The sequence below is a fragment of the Musa acuminata genome, chromosome BXJ2-5 (assembly GCF_036884655.1).
Source record: "Musa acuminata AAA Group cultivar baxijiao chromosome BXJ2-5, Cavendish_Baxijiao_AAA, whole genome shotgun sequence".
Lineage (NCBI taxonomy): Eukaryota > Viridiplantae > Streptophyta > Magnoliopsida > Zingiberales > Musaceae > Musa > Musa acuminata.
In genome coordinates, this window is record NC_088342.1 from 26,244,158 (window position 1) to 26,267,500 (window position 23,343).

Below are 23,343 nucleotides of genomic sequence, written 5' to 3' on the forward strand. Positions count from 1 at the left end.
CTATTGAGCATTAGTCAATTATGTGATAAAGGATACACTGTCAAATTCGAATCTAATACTTGCATCATTGAAAAACCATATAAAAACATGTCCATGATTGCATTAAAACAAAATAACGTATACACTATTGACATAAATGATTTGTGTAATGAAATGTGTTTTTCGGTTTTGAATGAGGATGCTTGGCTATGGCATAGAAGATTAGGTCATGCTAGCATGAAACTAATCACTCAAATATCATCTAAAGAACTTGTAAGAGGAATTCCTCATATCAAGTTCATCAAAGATAATGTATGTGATGCTTGCCAATTAGGTAAACAAATTAAGGGTAGTTTCAAATCTAAGAATCAAGTAAGCACCTCTAGGCCCTTACAATTGATCCATATGGACTTGTTCGGACCAATGTCCACATCAAGCCTAGGAGGTAGCAAATACGCCTTCGTCATTGTGGATAACTATAGCAGATACACATGGACTTACTTCTTAAAACAGAAAAGTGAATGCCTTAGATATTTTACCAAGTTTTGTAAACTTGTTCAGAATGAGAAAGGTTCTATGATTTCGTCAATTAGAAGTGATCATGGTGGTGAATTTCAAAACCATGATTTCCAGGAATTTTGTGAACTCAATGGATACAACCATAATTTCTCTACTCCTAGAAATCCTCAACAAAATGGAGTAGTAGAAAGAAAAAATCGAAATTTACAAGAAATGGCAAGAACCATGTTGAATGAACACAACCTACCCAAATATTTTTGGGCCGAAGCCGTAAATACTGCATGCTATATTTTGAATAGAGTTCTAGTAAGACCCCTACTAACCAAAACTCCCTATGAGTTATGGAACAACAAAAAACCCAATGTTTCATATTTTAAAGTCTTTGGGTGTAAGTGTTTTATCTTGAATGAAAATGATAACTTGGGAAAATTTGATGCTAAATCCGATGAAGGAATCTTTCTTGGTTATTCTTCGGTTTCTAAAGCCTTTCGTATCTTCAATAAAAGAACTTTAATTATCGAAGAATCCATTCATGTTGTTTTCAATGAGATTTCCGAAATCAGGAAAAATGATTTTGATGATGATGTTAATTTTGATTTCTTGAATTTAAATGAAACCCCTTCTCCAACTAGCAACTTGGATGCATCCACTTCCGAAACATCCTTACCCAAGGATTGGAAGTATGTAGATGTTCATCCCAAGGAGCTAATTTTAGGAGACACGTCAAAGGGGGTTCAAACACGATATTCTCTTAAAACTTTTTGTGCGAACGCCGCCTTTCTCTCCCAAATTGAACCCAAATGTGTTGACGAAGCCATGAAAGATGATTCATGGATTGTCGCAATGCAAGATGAATTGAATCAATTTGAGAGAAATGCGGTGTGGAAGCTTGTTCCTAGGCCAAATGACCATTTAGTTATTGGTACTAAATGGGTCTTCAGAAACAAGCAAGATGAAAATGGTATCGTGGTTAGAAACAAGGCTAGATTAGTGGCCAAAGGTTTCAACCAAGAAAAAGGTATCGATTACGAAGAAACCTTCGCTCCTGTGGCTCGATTGGAAGCCATAAGGATGCTCCTTGCCTACGCTAGTAGTAATAATTTTAAGCTATTTCAAATGGATGTTAAAAGCGCTTTTCTAAATGGCTTTATCTCCGAAGAAGTTTATGTTGAACAACCTCCTGAATTTGAAAATAATAGCCTCCCTAATCATGTGTTTAGATTAACTAAAGCTCTCTATAGTTTAAAACAAGCCTCAAGGGCTTGGTATGAGAGACTTAGTTCTTTTCTTATCAAAAATAATTTCATAAAAGGCAAGGTTGATACTACATTGTTCATCAAGAATTTTGAAAATAATTTTCTCATTGTTCAGATTTATGTTGATGATATTATCTTTGGCTCTATGAATGAATCTCTTTGTGAATCTTTTGCTAAAACTATGAGTCTTGAATTCGAAATGAGCTTAATGGGAGAATTAACATTCTTCTTAGGCTTGCAAATCAAACAACTAAGCAATGGCATCTTTATTAGTCAAACTAAATATGCTATGAATTTATTAAAAAAGTTTAATATGAAAAACTCAAAGGCTATTAACACTCCTATGAGCACCTCCACTAAGTTAGAAATTGATGAAAGTGGAGAAAGCTTCGATCAAAAAACTTATAGGGGTATGATAGGAAGTTTACTTTACCTCACTGCAACTAGACCAGACATCATGTTCAGTGTCGGACTTTGTGCTAGATTTCAATCAAACCCTAAGATATCTCATCTCAAAGCAGTTAAAAGAATATTTAGATATCTTAATGGTACCACAAATCTAGGATTATGGTACCCAAAATCAAAGAATTTTGAGTTAATTGCTTATGCTGATGCGGACTTTGCTGGCTGTAAACTAGATAGAAAAAGCACATCAGGATCATGTCAATTTTTAGGACATGCCCTTGTTTCCTGGTCATCTAAGAAACAAAACTCGGTTGCACTATCAACAACCGAAGCTGAATATATTGCAGCAAGTGCATGCTGTGCACAAGTTGTATAGATGAAAAACACCTTAGAAGATTACAAAGTTATTCTTAAAAATATTCCCATTAAATGTGATAACACAAGTGCAATATGCTTGACTAAGAATCCTATAGAACACTCAAGAACAAAACACATTAATATTAGACATCACTTTATACGAGATCATGTTACTAATCATGACGTAACCATAGAGTTCATTGATACTAAACATCAACTAGCTGACATTTTTACAAAACCTCTAACTGAAGAACAATTTGATTTCATAAGAAGAGAATTAGGAATGTTGATGTGTCCGAATAGATAAACTAGTCAAAATTATTTTTCGGACTTTATTGAATGATCAAATCACTTGATTGCCATGTGTTGAAATGTTTTGATTTTTGAAAAACTATAGCATAATCTTGTCCGAATGCATGAAAGAATTCATCTCATTTTCGGATTCGCTTAACAGTTGGAATCAAATACACTCTTATGAAAAATATTTTGAAATGGATTTGATAAAATGACTTTCCTCCTTCATGCACAAAGGATTATAACAAAACAAAGGAGAAGAAGTATTCAAAGCATTATACGTATCATGCCTTCCTTTATATGCTTGATAACTTGCTTATATTGTTCTCCTAGTATCACATCTACCATGCTTTTTGTTGATGACAAAGGGGGAGAAATATATGAATTGATGCTATAAACACTGATGCTATGATTATGCCATGCCTGCATCATCAAAAGATATATGAACAGATGCCATATATAGAAATGCAACACTTGCTAAAATATTTGAAATGTGTACATCATGTAATGATATCAAAATCTTAATTCACAGCTTTACATGTTGATATCTTACAATATGATGAATTGTTACAATTACCATCATTCAAAATTGTTATGTAAGAATGAATGTCAAGCCTTGACATCATCTTCAGAAATGTCACTTGAATTCTTAGGTCTTGAATTCAAGATTGACTTATCTCAAGTATGGCATGTAGACATGGGGAGTTAAGGTTAACTCCATTATCAATTGATTGTCATCACCAAAAAAGGGGAGATTGTTGAATCTCGGATTTTGATGATGAAGTCAATTGTCATTTGTTGTCTAACCTATATGTTGAGATAAGTGTGCAGGATTAACTATGATGAAAGTAAGACATGCAGCAGGAGTTGCGCCGGAGTCATGACAATGATCACGTTGGGAGTTCGAGAGCTCGACGGAAGTTCGGACAGTCGTCGGAGGTTCTGCGGGAACAAATCCGAGAAGTCCATAAGCTTGCCAAAGAAGCTCGTCAAAACTCGCCAAGTGTATCGTCGCAAGTCCAGGAGTTTGCCGGAAGTCAGCAGGAGAATCACCGAGGGTTCATCGGATGATCGACAGAAGTTCGCCGGAAACTCGTCGAAAGAAGCAATTGACGCACCGGAGCAAGCTGCAGAAATTGTCTTAGAATTTATCGTAATTAGCACAATGATTAAGTTGGAAATGGGAGGTGATCCCATTAGCTTAATCTTGGGGCAATTGGGCCCCTGAAAAACCCAATTTGGGCCGAATGGATCTACCCATTCGGACCCTAATTGCTGTGGGAGGTGCAACAGCCCAAGCCAGGAGGTAGCACCGCCTGGGCTAAGTCTCCCAGGGAGACTGGGCGGTGCAACCGCCCAAGCCAGGAGGTGCAACCGCCTGGGCTCAGTCTCTAAGCGAGACTGTGCGGTGCAACCTCTCCTGATAGGAGGTAGCACCGCTTGAGCTCGGTCTTCGAGCTCTGGCAGGCGGTGCAACCGCCCTAGTCAGGAGGTGCAACCGCTTGAGCTCGGTCTTCGAGCTATGGCAGAGAGGTGCAACCGCCCCTAACAGAGGTGGCACCGCCCAGAGGCTCAGTCTTCGAGCTCTGCCAGGCGGTGCAACCGCTCCAGTCAAGAGGTGCAACCGCCTGATCCCGGAATTCCGGGAATTGACAGTTTTGAGCTCCAAATTTGAACTGGGTTAGGGCCTATAAATACCCCACCCATTCAGCACTGAAAGGAAGCAACAAAAACTCGAAATCTTGATATCTTTCTATGATTCTTAGAGCTCAAAATTATTGTAAAGGCCAAAAGTTCTCCTCCCTCTATTCTTCAAAGTTTTGAGTTGTAAAGAGAGGAGAGAAAATTTCTGTAAGGGTTGTCTCCTAAGCCCGTCAAAAGGAGTGAAACTGTAAAAGGGTGGTTGGCCTTCGCCTATTGAAGGAAGGCCTCTAGTTGACGTCGGTGACCTCGTCGGTGGAGGAAGCCAAAAGTGGAGTAGGTCAAGATTCACCGAACCACTCTAAATCTCGGTTTACATTTACTTTGAGCATTTTATCTTTACTGCAAACCTCCTAAATAGCTACTGCCTTCTGCGCCTTTACGAACGAGTTTCTAAGTTCAGAGCTTTCCGAATCTGCGTTTAGACGTAAATCAGCTTTTTCGTACGATCATTACATTTCAGTTTACGTTTACGTTTTGATTTCAATCACAACTGCAAACTGCCTTCTGCGCATTTATAAAACATATCTCAAAGTTCAGTATCTTCAAAATTGATATTTAGACGTAAACCGGTTTTATCGTACGAACGTCGCATTTCAGTTTGCGCTTGCATTCTGATTTTCATCATAAACTGCAAATTGCCATTGTAGATTTACTTTAACATTATCTCGCTTAATCTTAAGTTAAAGTAATCTTAGAATCGGCTTTTACATCGAAATCATTTTTTTTATCAAACGAATGCAGCTTTCGGTTTTAATCGCTGAAAAATTTCCGCTGCACTAATTCACCCCCCCCCCTCTTAGTGCTCTTGATCCTAACAGATTCCTCTTCCGTCGAGGCCATCGGCATCCACTATCGATCTTCCTTTAATAGGCGAAGATCAACCTCCTTACACCCCTCTTCTCCTTTTACTAGGTTTATGAGACGATCCTTACAAGCATTCACTCCTCTTTTAAACTATTTTAACACTTAGAACTTTGAAGATGAGGATTCTCACAAGAGATTACAATCGTGTTTTTCCCATTTTAAATTCTCTGTGCTTGTGTTTGTTAACCAGGGATGAGAGGGGTATTTATAGGCTTCAAGTTGATTCAAACTTGGAGCCTAAAAATATCTCATCCCGGGTTTCCTAGGTCCGGGTGGTACCACTGCATGTGCTGGACGGTACCATCGCCAGTGTCAGTCTGACACTAACACTGCACTGGGCGGTACCAATGCTTGGGAGGCTGTACTAGGTGGTACCACCGCCCAGACTGGCAGTACCACCACCTTCAGCCTCTCAGAGGCTGTGTCTAGGCGGTACCATCGCCCAGATCGACGGTACCATCATTGGACACAATCTCGGAGACTGTGCCATGACAGTGCCACTTCTTGGGTCATTGTTTGGGCCTCTTGGGCCCAACACAGTCCTTATATGGGCCCAACTGGCCCATAATTTGGTTGGCCCAATTCCAAACCCAATTACATACTAACTACGAAATCTAAGACATACTTAAGCTAAATAAGTCCGTAGGTCTTGGTTTCTTCCAATAAGCTTCTGATGATCTTCCGGCGAACTTCCGATGATCTCTCGTCAATGTTCTAGCGAACTCCCAGTAAGCTCCTGGACTTCATGATGATCTTCTTGGTGAGTTTCGATGAGCTTCTCTAGCAAGCTCGAGACTTCTCGGCTGGTTCTGACAGAACTTCCGATGAACTCTCGAACTCCCAACGAAATCGCGTCCTTGATTTCGGGACTTCATTTTGCTTTATGCCTTACTATCATAGTTAATCCTGCATATGTAAAAACACACTTCAATCTAGACAATTAATACTAAACATGAATCATATTGTCCGGTATGTCATTGGTCCCTCGACGCTTCGTCCGATTCTTCGGCGCATCGTCCTCTCTTATGGCCTATTTCCCAATCGGCCAATTGACTCCGCAACTCCAGTATCCTTGGTGTAATATCTGCTCTTCTTGGCCCAATGCCCGAATCCATGGCCCGAAGCCTTCTGTCGATATGTCGATCGATCCTCCGGCCCGACGTCCAATCTTTTGACATGTTTTCCTCTGGCCCAACATGATTCTTCCTACCTATTTTAATTGTCTCTCCTTGATCGAAGCATCCTGCGTCACTCAAAACGCATATCAAATCATAAATAATTATTAATTGGTTTCATCATCAAATTACAAGATTCAACAGAAATAACATGGTTCTAATACCAACTGTTAGGAATGAGTCAGCACTAAGAGGGGGGGGGGGTGAATTAGTGCAGCGGATAAAATTACATCGGTTCAAAAATCTTTCATTTGATTAAAACCGATCTCAAAAAGATGATAACTTGAAACACATTCGTAAGAGTGTGTTGTTAAAGTAATGAGGAAGTATGATAGTTTACAATTAAAGTAAAAAGTAAAACAGAAATACAAATCGAGTTTATAGTGGTTCGGTCATCGTGACCTACATCCACTCCTGATTCCTCCTCCGTTAAGGCCACCGACATCTACTATCGATCTTTCTTTAATAGGCGAAGACCACCCACCTCTTTACAACTCTATTCTCCTTTTGTAGGCTTAAGAGAGAACCTTTACACCCCCACTTACTCCTCTCTTAAACTACACTAACACTTAGAGCTTTTGAGAGAAGTTCTCATAAGATTACAACAGTATTTTTCTACTTTTTTTCTCTCAATTCTTATGTTTTTTAACCAGGGATGAGAGGGGTATTTATAGGCCTTAAGTGGATTCAAACTTGGAGCCTAAAAAGTCTCATCCCTAGTTTCCCGGGTCCTAGCGGTACCATCGCCTATGCTGGGTGATACCACCGCCTATAGCACTAACACTAGACGGTACCACCGCCTGGAAGACTATGTTTGGGTGGTACCACCACCTGAAACTGCCATTGGGCAGTACCACCACCCAATCTGGTGGTACCACCGCCTGACATAGTCTCAGAGGCTGTGCCACAATGGTGCCACCTATTGGATCATTATTTGGGCCTTTCGCTTGGCCCAACATAGCCCAAACTTAGGCCCAATTGTAACCCAATTATGTGCTAACGATGAATTTTAAGACATTCACTAAGCTAAATAAGTCTATAAGTCTAGGTTTCTTCCGGCGATCTTTCGGTGAACTTCCGACAATCTCTCGGTAATGACTCCCGGCAAGCTCCTGGACTTCACGATGATCTTCTTGGCAAGGTCCAATGAGCTTCTTTGGCAAGCTCCTGGACTTCTCGATCAATTCCGGCAAAACTTCTGACGAACATCCGGACTTCTAACAAACTCTCGAACTCCCAATGAAATCTTGTTCTTGACTTTGGGAATTCATTTTGCTTTATGCCTTGATCGCTATCATAGTTAACCCTACACACTTGAAACTCACTTCGATCTAGACAATTATTATAAAGCTTGAATCAAGTGTTGTCTGGCATGTCATTGGTTTATCGATGCTTCGTCTAATTCTTCGATGCATTGTCCTCTCTTGTGGCCTATTGCCCAATCGGTCATTTGTGATGAAAATAATAGAAAATAAGAACAATTATTGAAGAAGCTTTATTGAAATAACTTTAGCTTGAATGCATTAGCATGTCCCTCTCCTATTTATAGTATTTATAGAGATTAGGAGGGAGGATTTTCCTCAATAGAATAGAGGATTTTCCTCAATAAAATAGATAAGATTTCCTCATATAGTTGGGGAAATCTTATCTTCTATCATGCCCCCGCAAGATGGTGCTCCTGACAAGGATACCAATCTTGGATCGATGCAAAATATGGTTTACAAGCGAGAGGCTTCATGAGTAGGGCAAGAGCATATTGCTGCTGCTATTGTTGTTGCTATAGTTTTGACGATGATGGCTGCGGCTGCGATGGCAGCGGCTACGATTGCGACGGCGACGGTTGCGATTGCGACGGCGACGGTTGCAGCTGCGACGGCGACGGTTACGGCTGCGACGGCGACAGTTGCGGCTGCGACGGCGACGGTTGCGACTGCGACGACGACGGTTGTGGCTGCGACGACGACGGTTGTGGCTGCGATGGCGACGGTTGTGGCTGCGATGGCGACGGTTGTGGCTGCGATGGCTGCGATGATGGCAGAGGAGAAATCTACAGTAATGTTGCAGTGATGCTACTACAACAAAGGAGGAAGGTGCAGTAGAGGAGGAAGCTGCAGCAGAGGAGGAAGCTGCAGTAGAGGAGGAAGCTGCAGTAGAGGTGCAGTAGAGGAGGAAGCTGCAGTAGAGGAGGAAGCTGTAGCAAAAGAGGTAGGAGGTAGCTACAGCAAGGAAGAAAGGTGGGGCAATGCTGGTGAGCACAGCACTAGAGACACCGTAGATGAAGGGAACGGACGTTGGCGCAGAGTGGCAGTGGAGAAGACAATTGCTGTTCGCCGAAGAGGAAAGATTTGTCACACCAATGGGCTGACGATGGAAAAGCAATGGTAGAAAGCTTTTTCTTTTGCCGTCAGAGATAGAGAAGCAACAGTGATAAGTCGGCAGTGAGAAGAGAGAAGAGAGCTTGCTCTAGGCAAGCAGCTCTGACACCATGATGAAAAGAATAGAAGATAAGGACAATTATTGAAGAAGCTTTATTGAAATAACTTTAGCTTGAATGCATTAGCATGTCCCTCTCCTATTTATAGTATTTATAAAGATTAGGAGGGAGGATTTTCCTCAATAGAATAGAGGATTTTCCTCAACAGAATAGATAAGATTTCCTCATATAGTTGGGGAAATCTTATCTTCTATCAATTTGACCTTTGCGACTCCGATTTCCTTGGCGTAATTTTTGCTCTTCTTAGCCCGATGCTCGAACCCATGGCCTTTTACCGATACATCGACCGATCCTTCGGCTCGATGTCCAATCTTTTGATATATTTTTCTCTGACACAACATGATTCTTCCTACTTTAATTGTCTCTCCATGATTGAAGCTTCTTGTGTCACTCCAAACATAGATCAAATTATAAACACTATCAATTGGTTTTATTATCAAAATCTGAGATTCAATAATACAGTCTTCCAAGTGATGGTACCGCCAGACTAGGAGATAGTAATGTCAGTACCTCAAAAATCAGGGATGAGACTCTTTTAGGCTTCAAGTTTAAATCCACTTGAGGCCTATAAATACCTCTCTCATCCCTGGTTAACATACACAAGAATTGAGAGCAAAAAAGAGTAGAAAAATTCTGTTGTAATCTTGTGAGAACTCCTCTCAAGCTCTAAGTGTTAGTGTGGTTTAAGAGAGGAGTAAGTGGGGGTTTAAAGGTTCTCTCTTGAACCCGTCAAAAGGAGAATCAAGTGTAAAAGGGTAGTTGATCTTTATCCGTTGAAAAAAGATCGTTAATGGATGCTGATGGCCTCAACATAAGAGGAATCGGCAGAGTGGATATTGGTCACGATGACCGAACCACTATAAAAATCTAGTTTGCATTTACTTCTTACTATTTACCTTTATTGCAAACTGAATTCTTACTTTCACTACATTGTCGTACACTTTCAAAGTTAAACATCTTCTGAGATTAGTTTTAATCGAAATAAATATTTTTGACTCAATGTTATTTTACCACTGCACTAATTCACCCCCCCCACCTCCCCTTCCTCTAAGTGCCTACTCGATCCTAATAGGTGGCACTGCCAAACCAAGTGCTGGAATTGCCTATAAGCTGGAACGTATGAAGTATACATTTTCCGAAAGACCCGCACCCAACACTAGTGGTGGTACCGCTAAGATACTAGAAACCTGAGATAAGACTTTTTTTTATCTATTTTTGAAGTCATTTAGGGCCTATAAATACCCCACTCTTTTTTGCTTGAGAAAGCAAGAAAAAAATAAAAAAGGCGTATGATTATGAGTTATAAAAGCTTGAAAAGTATTGAGTATTTCCTTCCACCTCTTTAAAATTTAGAGCTCATTCTAAGGGAGGTATGAAACTTATAAAGGTTCTTTCCTAAACTGTGAAAAGGAGAAAGAGTTGAGAAGAGGATAGTTAGTCTTTGCCCATTGAAAGAAGATCATTAGTAAATGCCAATGGCCTTGACAGAAGAGGAATCGGGAGTGGACGTAGTTTGCGACGACCGAACGACTATAAATTTGGTATGTATTCCCTTTCTACTATTCATTGCTATTACTTTCTAATTTTGTTGCTTATTATACTTATTCTAAGTCAAGCATACTTTTTATATCGGCTTTCATCGAATGAAATTTTTAAAATCTTCAAAATTTTATGATAGCACTAATTTACAATACCCCCCCCCCCCGGCGCGCCCCTCTCAGTGCCGTTATGGTCCTATCACTATTGATACTTTATAACTCTTGTAAAGTTGGCTGTCACACTCGAGAACCGGCTATGCTAGATCTAGAATTTCTAGGTTTATAAGTCCAATATCAAAAAGTGGAGTACTCATACAAGACATCATCGGTATCTCAAGTCTAAGGATCAGATATACCACTGGTATAAAGGAATCGCTATCTAACAATGAGGTATCATCAACCATCCAGCATTTCATAAGTGAATCAATCAGTGAACTCATTCTCCAATAAGTACTTACACGGTATCCTTAGTATCCTCATACAAGCAACTATGAGACTAGTCGTCTCCATCATATAGATGAGTACACAACACACCAGTCTATCTAGTCATCTCGATGTCCCTCTTGATTGACTTATTGGCCTATTTTATAAAATTCATGTGCACGTGTAAAATATTTTTAAAAAATTTTAGAATTTAATTAAAAATTATTTTTAAAATATATTTTTATTTAATTTTATTTTATTTTAAATTTTTTTATATCTTACTAATTAATAGACCAAGTGAGAGAATGTTATATTATGTGTTATCGAAAATAAAAATGAAGTCCAATTTTGGTAGAATTCCAAATCCTCAACTCTCGTCTCTAAAAGATAAGATTTTCTAGAGACTAATAGGGGGATTCAAAGAAAGAGGAGATGGGGATACATGATATTATTGAGAGATTACATATCTTCTCTCTATCTCTGCTTAGTCATGTGAACCAGTAAATGAAAGATTATATATTTTCTCATATCTCCCATTTATCTCTAATCAATTACTCATACTGGTTCTATGAAAGACAAGAAGAGAGAAAAATATGAATCTAATTTTTCTTATTGATTGGTATTTATTATAGCTCTTGAATCCGACGATGTTATACCCATAGATCAGATAAAAATTTTATAAGTGATATCAAGAGATGACATCAAAAGATGCATTATGTAAGTGACATCAAGAGATACACATCATAAATTTGATCAATTATTATTTGATTTCAAATTTTAACAATAAAATTTTTTACATAATAAAAACTTTAGGATGATTTTTATGTTTTTAATTTTATCTAAAATAGTGATTATTTGTATCATTTACTTTGTCATCACCTTAGTTTTTTTTATATAGTTAATATAGAGTTGGCTTGTCCAACTTTCTGCAGGTAACCAAATCCCTAAAAAGGTCATGGACATACTTTGACGCTGAATTGAATTGAATAGAGAATGCTTAAAGGACGACTTGGAGCTATTTCCAATCTTCAAATCATGATAAAATTATATTCTCCATGATTAAGGACTGCTTTGTTTAAACTATTTCAGTGCCTAGCTAATTGTATGATATCATCGACTAACATGATTAAAACTTATTAAAGCAAATAGTACTACTTTGATTACACAAACCTTGTAGCTCTAACTCACTTTTTTCAGGCTCCTAAATAGTCCTTTCTGAACTTGCACCAACCTTGACTGGGTCCACCATAATGTATGTCATGTCTACATAGCCTTCCTCTGTTGGCAAGGTTGATGACTCTTCAATGGATTTCTTAAACCCTAATTTCCTTCAAAACTTAGCTAAATTAGTAAATCTGATGTGGCCTGTTATTGGGAAGTACATGAGGCTGTTGATGACCTTTTTAGACTAATCATCCCAAGCAGATGATTGAAATGTTCTTTCAGAAACCCCACATGATAAGGCTCGACGTGGACCAAGGGACATAAAAGGGACACTTTTGCCTGTTCTTTGACATCTCCACCCTGTGCAGGTTGCATTGATGGGGCATGCATGCGTAGTCTCTAAAACCTGTTCTGAGGTCAATGACAAAACGGGTTGTCCCTACATTGTAGAAAGTTCAACGACAGTAATTTGATGAGAGATGAAGTGAAATGGACCATCAATTGAGGATGGATTCAGTCATGTTTGTTTATTGTATCCAGGTTTTAGTCTAATTTATGTTTCCCTTCATATGATGAACAGGCATCACAATTGATCTTTAGAGCCAACAACAACTTAGATTGTAATCCTCAACCACCATCAGGCATAGATGCCAAGTGCATGCCTTAGACAGTCGAAATAAGATGCACAAGGAGCAGTGACCAGTGAGCAAAGCTGTGGTTGCTGTTGAATACTTGTAGATCAAACATGACAAATTAGTATCAAGGACATCAAGCAGAAGTAAATTTTTGGAAACAATAGCAGGGATTAAACCCCGTGGTTGCACTTAACAAAACCACATTCAATGAATTCATTCTAGTTCCAGCTCACCAACACTTTGTTTCAATTCTTGTCGTCTTACCTAATTCATAATACCACCTTAAGGCTGGCTGTATATATTGATTATATCGGATCCCAGCATTAGCGGAAGTCTTATGCTCCGAGAAATAGAATAGAAAAGGCAAAATAATTTTTTTTTTTTAAAAAGGATATAGAAACTTTATGGTGACCTCACCGCACGCACGCCTGCCATGAAATATTAGAGTCAGAAGAGGAACTTAAACTTCTTTCGAAGGCCTTTCCTTGCTCATTCTCTCAGAAAAGAGTGAACAGACGTCTTCGTACATACGGAGTGTTAAGAAAGACGAGACATGGGTGCGGCATTGTTGTTCACACAAAGCAAGGAATCTTACAACACTCACACATTTGCTGGCTTTGCATTGAAATGAGTCTATTGTTAAGATTTTTTTTATAGTGTTCTCCCAGAAAACTTCATCCCAGAATATAATTCTTCATTATATCTGAAGAATTAATCCTCTAAAATTAGCTCTCTCTAACACTTAATCAACACTACCTTTTGATTGACTTCTAACTATATATATCATTGGCATCAATGACAAATAAAATCATTTAACATCATCTATACATAGAAAATAATTAGAAGTTTTGTGTTGATTCAAGTTCTACAAGCTGGTCTTGAGCTATTTATCTACCGTATTGATATTGAGCTATTTAACTTGGTGGAGAAAAGAAAAACTAATTGGCCTTTGATCATAAATGTCAGGTAGTGAGACCAATCTGTGGCAACTCAATTTGATAACATAAAGCCAACACGCTTTACTTGCTTTAGGTCAAGGTTCACATGTACTTGTACGAGCAGCAGAAAAAGCCAACACACCCTTCCTTTTATGTCCTCTTAGTCTGTTGCCCCACAGGCAAAAAAGCCTCCTAGCTTTTGCAAAAGCTAGGGAATGCTTGAGAGTCGGGGAGATGTGGATGGTAAATGGCATCGAATGTGTTACATCTGTGATATTATATTGTCGCTTTTCCTCAGGTGTTCATGTAATTATTGCATCATCAAGGTAGTCCAACTATGGCTGAGATAGATAGAGAAGGGTGGTGCTATTCGGGAAGGACTGTGAGAGATGGAAAATAAGATGCGGTTCCTTGATACCTTTGTACTCGGATCCTTTATTCCATTCGGTCAGGTTGGGAAGTGTATCTATTTCAATTGTAAATGTTAATGTTTGTCCAACTATACCTGTGTGGTTCCAATAAAGTGATGGCGACAGTCTATTCACTTGTTCCTTTGGACTAACAGTTATTTAAGTGACCACATGATATCTCGAAAAAGTAGCTTATTTACGAGCATTTGTGTTAGCTATGACATGGTACGAATTAAGCAAAATCGTAGATGGATAGGAAGATGATTAATTTGTTCAATTTGAGTATAGAACCCAAACTCTTCACAATGAAAGCAATTACATGACCACGAAATTACTCATTATACTAGCAAATCCATCACATGTATAGAGCAACGAGTCCACTAATACATCCAAGCGTGTGTTTGGGAAACTGCCTCATAAAACGCATGAAAGCATGTATACCATACGCTTTTTGAAACAATGCCGCCAACATAAGTGGAAGATGGGAAAATTGATTTATGACAAGACCTATTTGATCAAAAATTCTAAATGCCAATTTCTGGAAACAATAAATCATGTTCTATGACTTCAAACACAGGCCATCCAAGTCTCCAATGTAGAATGATTGTTGACAGATTGCATGAATCATTCCTTCCAAACGGCATGATTCAGAAGTGACATTCTACTTGAGCTCTACTCACACTTGATGGATCGGTATATATGACGAACAAAGAGCAAAGCAGCTCGGAATCCAACCATGCCGAGCATAAGGAAGAAACCATAACAGATGCAAGCCATGTACCCAAAGAAGAACGATGTTTGCATAAACCCTGACATGTCCGATCGAGCATAATAATAATACCAACAGTATCCATATACAAAAAGGCCAGTTGATCCTCCACATAGGAAAGACCTGCATCATGATAAGCGAAAACATTATTTAAATCTCAACAATGGGAAGAATGGTGACATTTGCTAAGTACAAGAATATCAATCATGTAACGGCATGGTGCCATTGTAAATAAATAAATACCTATTGAAAATTCATACTTCTGGTTTCGATAGAACCATTCCAAATGATCATTCATCATAAAAAGCAAAATGAATCAAAACCAAATACAAGTACCTCTCACTAGATTTAGAAGAATATGAATCATTCCTTTGTTTGCATGAAAGAAAATCTAGCATGCACGCCCAACAAAAAAAAAAATCAAATCATATTCTCCCACAATGTCACATGGGGTTTAGATGACAAATAATGTGTGAGGTCTCTGAAATCTTGCAAAAAAAACTCTCCCAGATGAGCTAAAAAATTTGAGCACCAGGAGAAAAACTAAATGTAACTCCATCAGTCAAATCTCTTGAGAACTTGTGCAAAACAAATCCACTTGATGGGAAAGAACTGATTAAACTATTTTTCAGAAGTAAATTGATTAAAGAATCAAGTGACAATAGTAAAAATAACAATGTCCTTATCAATCACCACGAGGATGAGAAAAACAAAGTACAGTGACCATGAATCTAGAGCTTCCATTCCTGTCTAACCTTGAACACAGCCATGAATCAGCAAGACAAAACAACCAATGGCAATATGATATGCTACCAGTCAACAAAATATTTCAAAGACTGATCCACATGATTCATAGGAGAAAGTAATTTCTTTTCTTATTGCAGGGGTGTGTTCACATATGCAGGGGCCAAATGATGAATTCAATGCCTACCCGATGCTGTATCAGTATTAACAATCACCTTGTAAGAGTAGATCAAAATAACAAAAGAGCAGGTGGTAACTATCCCCAGTTTATATTACTTGTATACCATAAAACAAATCGGGAGTTGACAAGGTAAACAAGTAAAACCCTTGTGCACACAAGAAGTTATTGTTGAACACCTTTCTCTGCTCAATTAACACTTCAGAAAACTATTACAGAATATGCAACTTAATAATTTGTATCTAGGATGAAGCAGAAGCGAAAATTTGAGAGTAGTTGTTGTCATTACACAATGTGAATTTTAGCAGTTTAAAACCCAAGAAAAATAAAATTTTATACAAAAGAATTAAATATTTTGGTACTTGGGAAAGGGTTACGTGAAGAACATGCTGCATAATATGCAAGACCAGAGAGAGAGAGAGAGAGAGAGAGAGACAGAGAGAGCAGCCAGTGAAAGTATTTGTCAAGCAGAAAATTTTCAAGTAACTGAAACATTAACATAGGAATATATAACAGAATGTAATAGTTCTTATCAACAAACCTGAATAAGTAGGGAAATAATTTTTTAACAAAGAATATATAAATGTAATGTTGAGCAATTATCAGTTAAGGATTTTGAAATTTGGGCTGTCTTTCTTGCAAATTGAAATAATAAATTAACATAAAGACTATAAGTATGTTATGCACACATATCAGAAAAAAATAAATATGCACAATATGTTTTGAGAATGCATTTTAAGCAAAAATAAGAGTTAATGACTGATCCATATCCTCTTTCCATTTGAGATGCACACTTGCATATTAATAATAACAACAACAGCAATAAGCAGCCGTAGTATTTTAATCATTTGGGATCAGCTAGATTGAACTTTTTCTGTCCATAAGCTCTGTGAAAAAACAATACCTAGGTTATTTGCCCGTATGATCAACACTTGCACATCAATCACAGGGGCAAACACAGAACAATGAGGCTAGGGTTTCTTCCATCTTAATCTTATGATGAAGAGTTGGGAACAGCACATATTAATTGGGTTGATGTCACTTTTATCCATGGTATCTAAAATAAATAAATGCATGCTAGAATCAACAATTGAACCACACATCATATAATATGTATGTTTTACTACATTCATAAATTAGGTTCTGAAACTGAATAATGTAAAGAGTAAGCTTAAATTTTTTCAGCTGCTGAATACCATCTAGCATAGTCCAAACAAACCATGTTAAACATGCAATTCATGTATTACCATACTTATCAGAACAAACTAACATGCTACAGTTTCTTTGCTTGCAACCTTTCTCGTTGTAAGATATATGATAACAATGAGCTAATATCTCAAAGAAAACAGCAATAAAATATCAAAATCAGTAGTATATACACAATAGCATATTGTCAAAAAAAATAAATTCTTTCTGAATGTATTAAGATTCTGAATTTTTCTAGACTTTGGAAATAGAATTTCTTGATTGGTTTGCAAGCATTTATCACTATATTTTATTTGTAAAACTTTAGTTGGCAACTGCATTTTGGAATTCATTAACTGCGTTTTGTTACATTGCTTATCAATTATGTTGGAACCATGTATGAGACTACATAGCCATTGTTAAAGATCTTTGGAAAAATATTAAGGATGCCTTTGGATGTTCGCCAAAATTATTATATAGACTTTTATGAAACTTTCAATTATCTGAGTGTCATGTTGTTTAAGAAATTTTCACAAAATCTACTTACTCTAGAAGTTACAAATTTCTACTTTGGAAGTAGAATTTCTTGATTGGTTTTCAAAAGAGAACTATTAGTCATGGCCCAGGGAAAGCATTGGTCATAAGGAGAAAAAATTATCATATTCAAAAATTTCAATCAAAGTAGAAATTTGCAACTTCTAGATCAAGTAGATTTTGTGAAAAACAGTGATTTAAAAAGCGCTAGGGATCAAAAGGGGCTAAAGTCCTAAAACGCTCGAGGTGCTAAGGGATCGCCCAAGCGAAGCGAGGCACTCTAAAATATTAAAATATAAAAAATATATTTTTATATTTTAAAATATTAAAATATAAAAAATATATTTTAATATTTTAAAATATTAAAATATAAAATATTTTAATATTTTAATATTTTAAAATTTTCTCTACTATTAACAGTAGAGTGTGAGAAGGAGAACGAGGTGAGAAGCTGGATCACAGTGAGAACTAAGTCGCGGACAAGAGGCTATTGTCTAAGAGCAGGGACACCGGTAATAGAGAGCAACGACAAAGGGCAATAGCGAAGAGCAACGGTAGCTGCAGTAGATGGCAATAGAGAGCAGCAGCAACGTTAGCGGAGAGCAGTGACAGCGGCAGTGGAGAGCAACAGGTGGCAAGCGGAGAGAGGCAACGACAATGGCAGTGGAGAGAAATGACAACGACAGCGGAGAGCAACGATAGCGATAGCAGCAGCGACAACAGCAACAGTGGGAGGAAGTCGTGAGGGGGAGGCTGCAAAGCAACCAATGCAGATGCGACCGAACTAGATCTAAAAAGCTGGTTTGGTCGCCTGGTTTAAATCGGGCGCTCGCCCGAAGCACCCAACGCTTGGGCTCGAGCGAGCGCCTAAGCGACACCTCTTTGAAGCGCACCGCCTGAACATTAAACGAGGCGCTTGAGCCTCGCCTCACCTAGCCTCGCCCAAGCGCTTAGGCAAGCGCCCCACCGCTTTTTGAAATCACTGGAGAAATTTGCTTAAATGTTAACACCCAGATGACTCAAAGTTTCATAAAGTCTATATAATAATTTTAGCAAACATCCATAGGCATCCTTAATATTCTTCCAAAGATCTTTAACAATGGCTATGTAATCTCATACATGATTCCCAACAGAATTGATAATCAGTGTATCAAAATGCAGTTGATACCAACTAATGTTTTACAAATAAAATATAGTGACAAAATGCTTGCATAGATATAAGCATGCAAAAAATGATAATCTGAATTCTGAAACACAAAAGCATCTCACTATGCAGCAGCAATTAAATTTCTGAAAAGAAGAGGCATCTTGCTGTATGCAGCAACAAGTTGTGTAAAGAAAGATGGTGCATGGATGCATGGTAACTGATGTATGTTAACAAGTTTAACAAAAATTTTTGTTGCCAATACAAAAACACTTGTCTTACCTCCACCACCATTCATGGTCCTCAGCAGCAAGTTGAAAGTAGGTCAGTGCCACAGTTATAAAAGCAGTGACAATGATGAGGATAATGAAGACAATGAAGAGAATGCTATATATGGTATAAATTCTGTGACCCCACACACTTGCAAATATGTAGTAAAGCTCAATGTAGATTGCACTGAAAGGAAGAAAACCAGCCATTATCATCTGCGGAATAGCTTGTCGATACCAGGGCAATTCTGGAATCTCTCTAGGATATTTTGTCGTACGACAAGGTGCTTGGAACTCTATTTTGCTGTTTTTACCAGCAATTCCACCCAAAACAAGCAAAGGAGAGGTCACCAGCGTCCATATGAGGACAATCACAACAATAGTTCCAAACGGTAATGCTGCAGTAGCACTATACACAATGGCAACAGTGTTGAGGAAGCAGAATGTCAGGAACAGAGGTCCACAGAAAAGGCATCCTGTCAATAGCAAATTTCTTACCTGCCAGTCAAAAAGGAAGATATTTGTAACCTTATATATAGGTCGATTGTTACATTTTCTAAATTAAGCATATGCATGAAATATGAAGCTATGCATCACAGAAAAAAAAAGCAGTGAAAAACAAGCAGAAAAAGACATACCCAATTTGTCCCTTCGAGCTGACAATAGAATGAGGTTGCAGCATATCCAGCAATGCCCGAGGTAAGTGCATAAATGATCACAAGAGCAGTAAAAAGAGCACCACGATTGTAGGGGTAAAACACCCCAACAAGTGCAAGAATAAAAATGAAAACCGTCCTGCCATGCATGCAAAAAAAGAAGGTTAAGGCAAATCAAGATAAACAATATGTCGTGCAATAAAACCTTCAATAGCCTATGTATACTCCAAGGTTTCAACACTCAAAACAGCTCTAACTTAATATTAAAGAAAAAAGTTGGTCCTTACAATTCAGCTTTTACCATTTGCAAATTAATAAAAGCAAACTTCACCAATTATACTTACAGAGTAAATAATTGTGTGCCAGAACCAAGACAGGCAGCCAGCAGTGACTTGTTCTTTGGAAACCTAAAGACATCACCATGGATATATTTCCACCCAGTCTCTTCTTGGTCCTCAGCAGACTCCTCATCATGTGCATACCTAGAACAAAGGCCCAAGGAATACATAAGAATTGAGTTGAGTTTAAATTTCTACGAGCAAAACACAAAATTGTTAAGACATAAATTTGCTCCCTGGACAAGGACCATTAGGCTGTGAAGTGAGAACAATGGCAAACTACACTACTTACGAGTTCAAATATTAGTGCCAAATGTTGTTGTGTATGAAAAACAAAGTGGCATTCCCAAGGCTATATTATTTAAAATGTAATATTATGTCGCATAACCTGGGGTTAGCTAAATGTTCCAAGTAAACTAGTAGAAACAGATCAAAGAAATCAATGCATAGAAATGTGTATGAAATTCAAAATCTTCCCAACATCTTGGTGTACAGTTTCCCATGTCTATATTAACAGGAACATTTCCTACAACCCAGGACAACATCATGCCCCACCACACAAGATAAGTTCAATGTGAGAAGAAATAGGATGGTGGCAAGCTTTTTGGGAAGATATAAGCTGCTAGTGGTGGCACTGCATAAGCCTTCTGACACAAAGGATTAAGTGAATTGCAAATGGCTTCTTTCAGTCACATATGAATATTGATGAATATAATTTTCTCAAGGAAAAAGACAGATACCAAAGAAAAAAGAAAAAGATTTTTGCTAGAAGTTCTGGTTCAAAATAATAGTTAGGAAAGATGACACTCCCAGAAGCACTTACCACTGTCTAGGCATAGAACATATACTATTATAGTATCATGCAGGTAACTACAACAGTCTAATATAGTTGAGATTTAAAGTTCATAATGTGGAGTTGAAAGATCACAAAAACATGATCATTAAGATATAACATACGAATGCCTATTATTTGACATCCATAACCAGCTAATCCAGCTGTTGCACATTTTTTTAAAAATTAACCACTCCATGATGTACTATCTACATATAACTTTGGCATATACATCTTTGCATATATCGAATAACATCTAGAAATGCAAGCAATACTCAGTACTGACCTTTCCTCATACTGTTTTAGTACTCTAGGGTTTTTCCTCCTTTTACATAGCTTAATAAATGATCATTACAAAAGCAATTATCCTAACTACTTGCAAAAGAATCTCTTAGTGCTTAAATTGTTTCAATAAAACTTTTAAATTTGATCTTATGGGAACAAAGACATATAATATAAAAAATCCAACTGAATATATGTTAAGGCTGAACAGAATCATTTCCATCATCAAATATTCTATCATCTAACGACTTTCATAGGGCTCAAAATTTATTTGAATTAAATAATAGAGATGGCAGTAGATATTCAGGCATCACCAGGGTCTCGTAACCAGATACATAGGAAACAGGTTAGGATAAACATTTATTTAATTCACTCACACACAGGCCCATATTTGGAAATCAGTCTACATTTCAACTCTTAAGTATTTTCCACCAACAATTATATGTTCTGCAACAAAATAAAACCATAAAAGCCAAGGGACAGAAATGTGGAAGATTCATTACTTGACAAAATCGTTTTTCAGCACCCTCATGAGAATTGTGGCAAGGAATCCAGTCAAGAGAAGAACTGTCACACATGAGTTGATAATTGAGAACCAATGGATCTCCAGGTGATGAGGTAACGAAGAAGTCTGGGAGTACTTCTCCATCCTCTTCTCGAATGGTGTGCTGGTCTCCTTCCACTTCACAGAGTATAAGAATTCTACTTCGGTATCCCTGTCCTCTGTCACATCCAACAATGTATTGGGATCGGTGTGGACAATAATCTCAATCACCCGGTCATTGTTGTACAGAACATCGAAGTGGAAGCGCTTGTAGAGGTAGTACTTGTACTCCCCAAGGTCCTTGCCTTCCTTGTCAACCTTACCAATGAATCCCCAGAGTGGGAGATCATCATAGTACATCTGGAAGTAGTAGTCCTTGGTGACTGCACTCCTGAACTTGGCTACATCTTCTTTTTTTAGCTTCTTCTTGCAAAGCACTTCAGACTCACGATCAACACGAAAATCAAGCTTATATGGTGCATCAACCAAGCGGTCCCCATTCAGAACTTCACCAAGTGCTTCTTTTTTCTCGGTCACATGCTCTGTTATCAAGATCAATATGAAATGAACGTATAAAAGAAAACAGGATGGATGGTGGGATAAAGACTAAATCAGGAACGTACCTGGGGTGCAAAATGGTAGATCGAAATATCGATATGTCTCGCTGTAAAGGCATAAACAAGTGCGAGGAGTAAGAACAAAAGGAAGAGAAAATACATATCATAATTCGAAAAAGGACGAACGATAAAAGAAAAAGAAATCCATTCAATCTCAGATAAAGAACCGTAAACTCTCAGAAACCGAAAGCTTCCTTACGGGTGTAAACTTAAAGACTACTTTGGAAAGCTTGCTTGTTTATCAAAGATTTCAACAAAGATAGAACCGTCTCAAAATCCCTTGTCACATGATCGGAAGACAAAAATCCCTTGTCACAAAATCTGCTATCAAGGAAGTAACCACAGAGGACATTTGCTATCTTTGGAACATATAGAACCGTCTCGAAGGCTCGCCAACTCGCTCACGACCTGATATCAAGAACAACGAGGAGAAATCCGCAATGTTCTGCAGATGCGATCAAGAAAAGACTAGTCCGTGATTATATACCCTGAAATTGGTCTGATCTTCCGAATGGTCAAGGATACGTCTCGGATCACGAAAGAACGAGGAGAGATCTGAGGTGAGGGAAGGACGAGGGCCACACCTGGGGTTGTGGAAAGGGCCGACCTTGTTGACGTAGAGCGGGACGTGGTCGCCCGTCTTGTACCGGTGGTTGGAGGCGTCCGATCTGACTCCGACGACGCCGAAACACAGCAGCAGCGTGGCCACGGCCACCACCGCCGCGAGATCCATCGCCGATCTCCCCATCTCCATCGATCGAGATCTGTCCCTCCTCCCTATTCGGTCAAAGAGGCGAGGAAACGAAGTGCGAGTCCCTTTATACATACGGAGAGCGAGAGATCAGATCGAGTCCAAGGCTATTTTTAATTAAGAGGGTTAAAAGAGATGACCGAGAGATCAAGGGGTGGGATCAGTTTTACACAAAATTACATATAGATCCCTCTCGAATCAGTAATTATTTTATTTATTTATTTCAGGTAAACACAACAACTTGAGTTGTAATTGTAGGTATTGTTAATACCCTTTAAAATTAATATTAGTACACTAAGTTGTAAGAAAAACAAAATTTTGTATATATTATTTTTATTTTTATTT

General features: G+C 38.2%; 1 protein-coding gene across 1 annotated transcript; it reads right to left on the reverse strand.

Annotated features, from left to right (window-relative positions):
- Window positions 1-14,461: 14,461 nt before the first annotated feature.
- On the reverse strand, window positions 14,462-23,049 carry LOC135612596 (transmembrane 9 superfamily member 2-like). The gene is made up of 7 exons (XM_065109063.1): window positions 22,832-23,049; window positions 22,254-22,294; window positions 21,590-22,172; window positions 19,979-20,116; window positions 19,617-19,773; window positions 18,992-19,476; window positions 14,462-15,047 (listed from the first exon to the last, which is right to left on the reverse strand). The coding sequence occupies exons 1-7, from the start codon at window positions 22,999-23,001 to the stop codon at window positions 14,828-14,830; spliced, it is 1,794 nt and encodes a 597-aa protein (XP_064965135.1). The 5' UTR covers window positions 23,002-23,049; the 3' UTR covers window positions 14,462-14,827.
- Between the last annotated feature and the right edge of the window lie 294 nt (window positions 23,050-23,343).

What these genes read in the sequence shown, in the direction of transcription:
- LOC135612596 (XM_065109063.1), bottom strand. Translation starts at nt 23,001, where the DNA reads ATGGAGATGGGGAGATCGGCGATGGATCTCGCGGCGGTGGTGGCCGTG. An exon ending in TCTACCATTTTGCACCCCAG is followed by an intron (nt 22,173 to 22,253) that starts GTACGTTCCTGA and finishes TCTTGATAACAG; the next exon opens with AGCATGTGACCGAGAAAAAA. An exon ending in AGCTCGAAGGGACAAATTGG is followed by an intron (nt 19,477 to 19,616) that starts GTATGTCTTTTT and finishes TTTGACTGGCAG; the next exon opens with GTAAGAAATTTGCTATTGAC.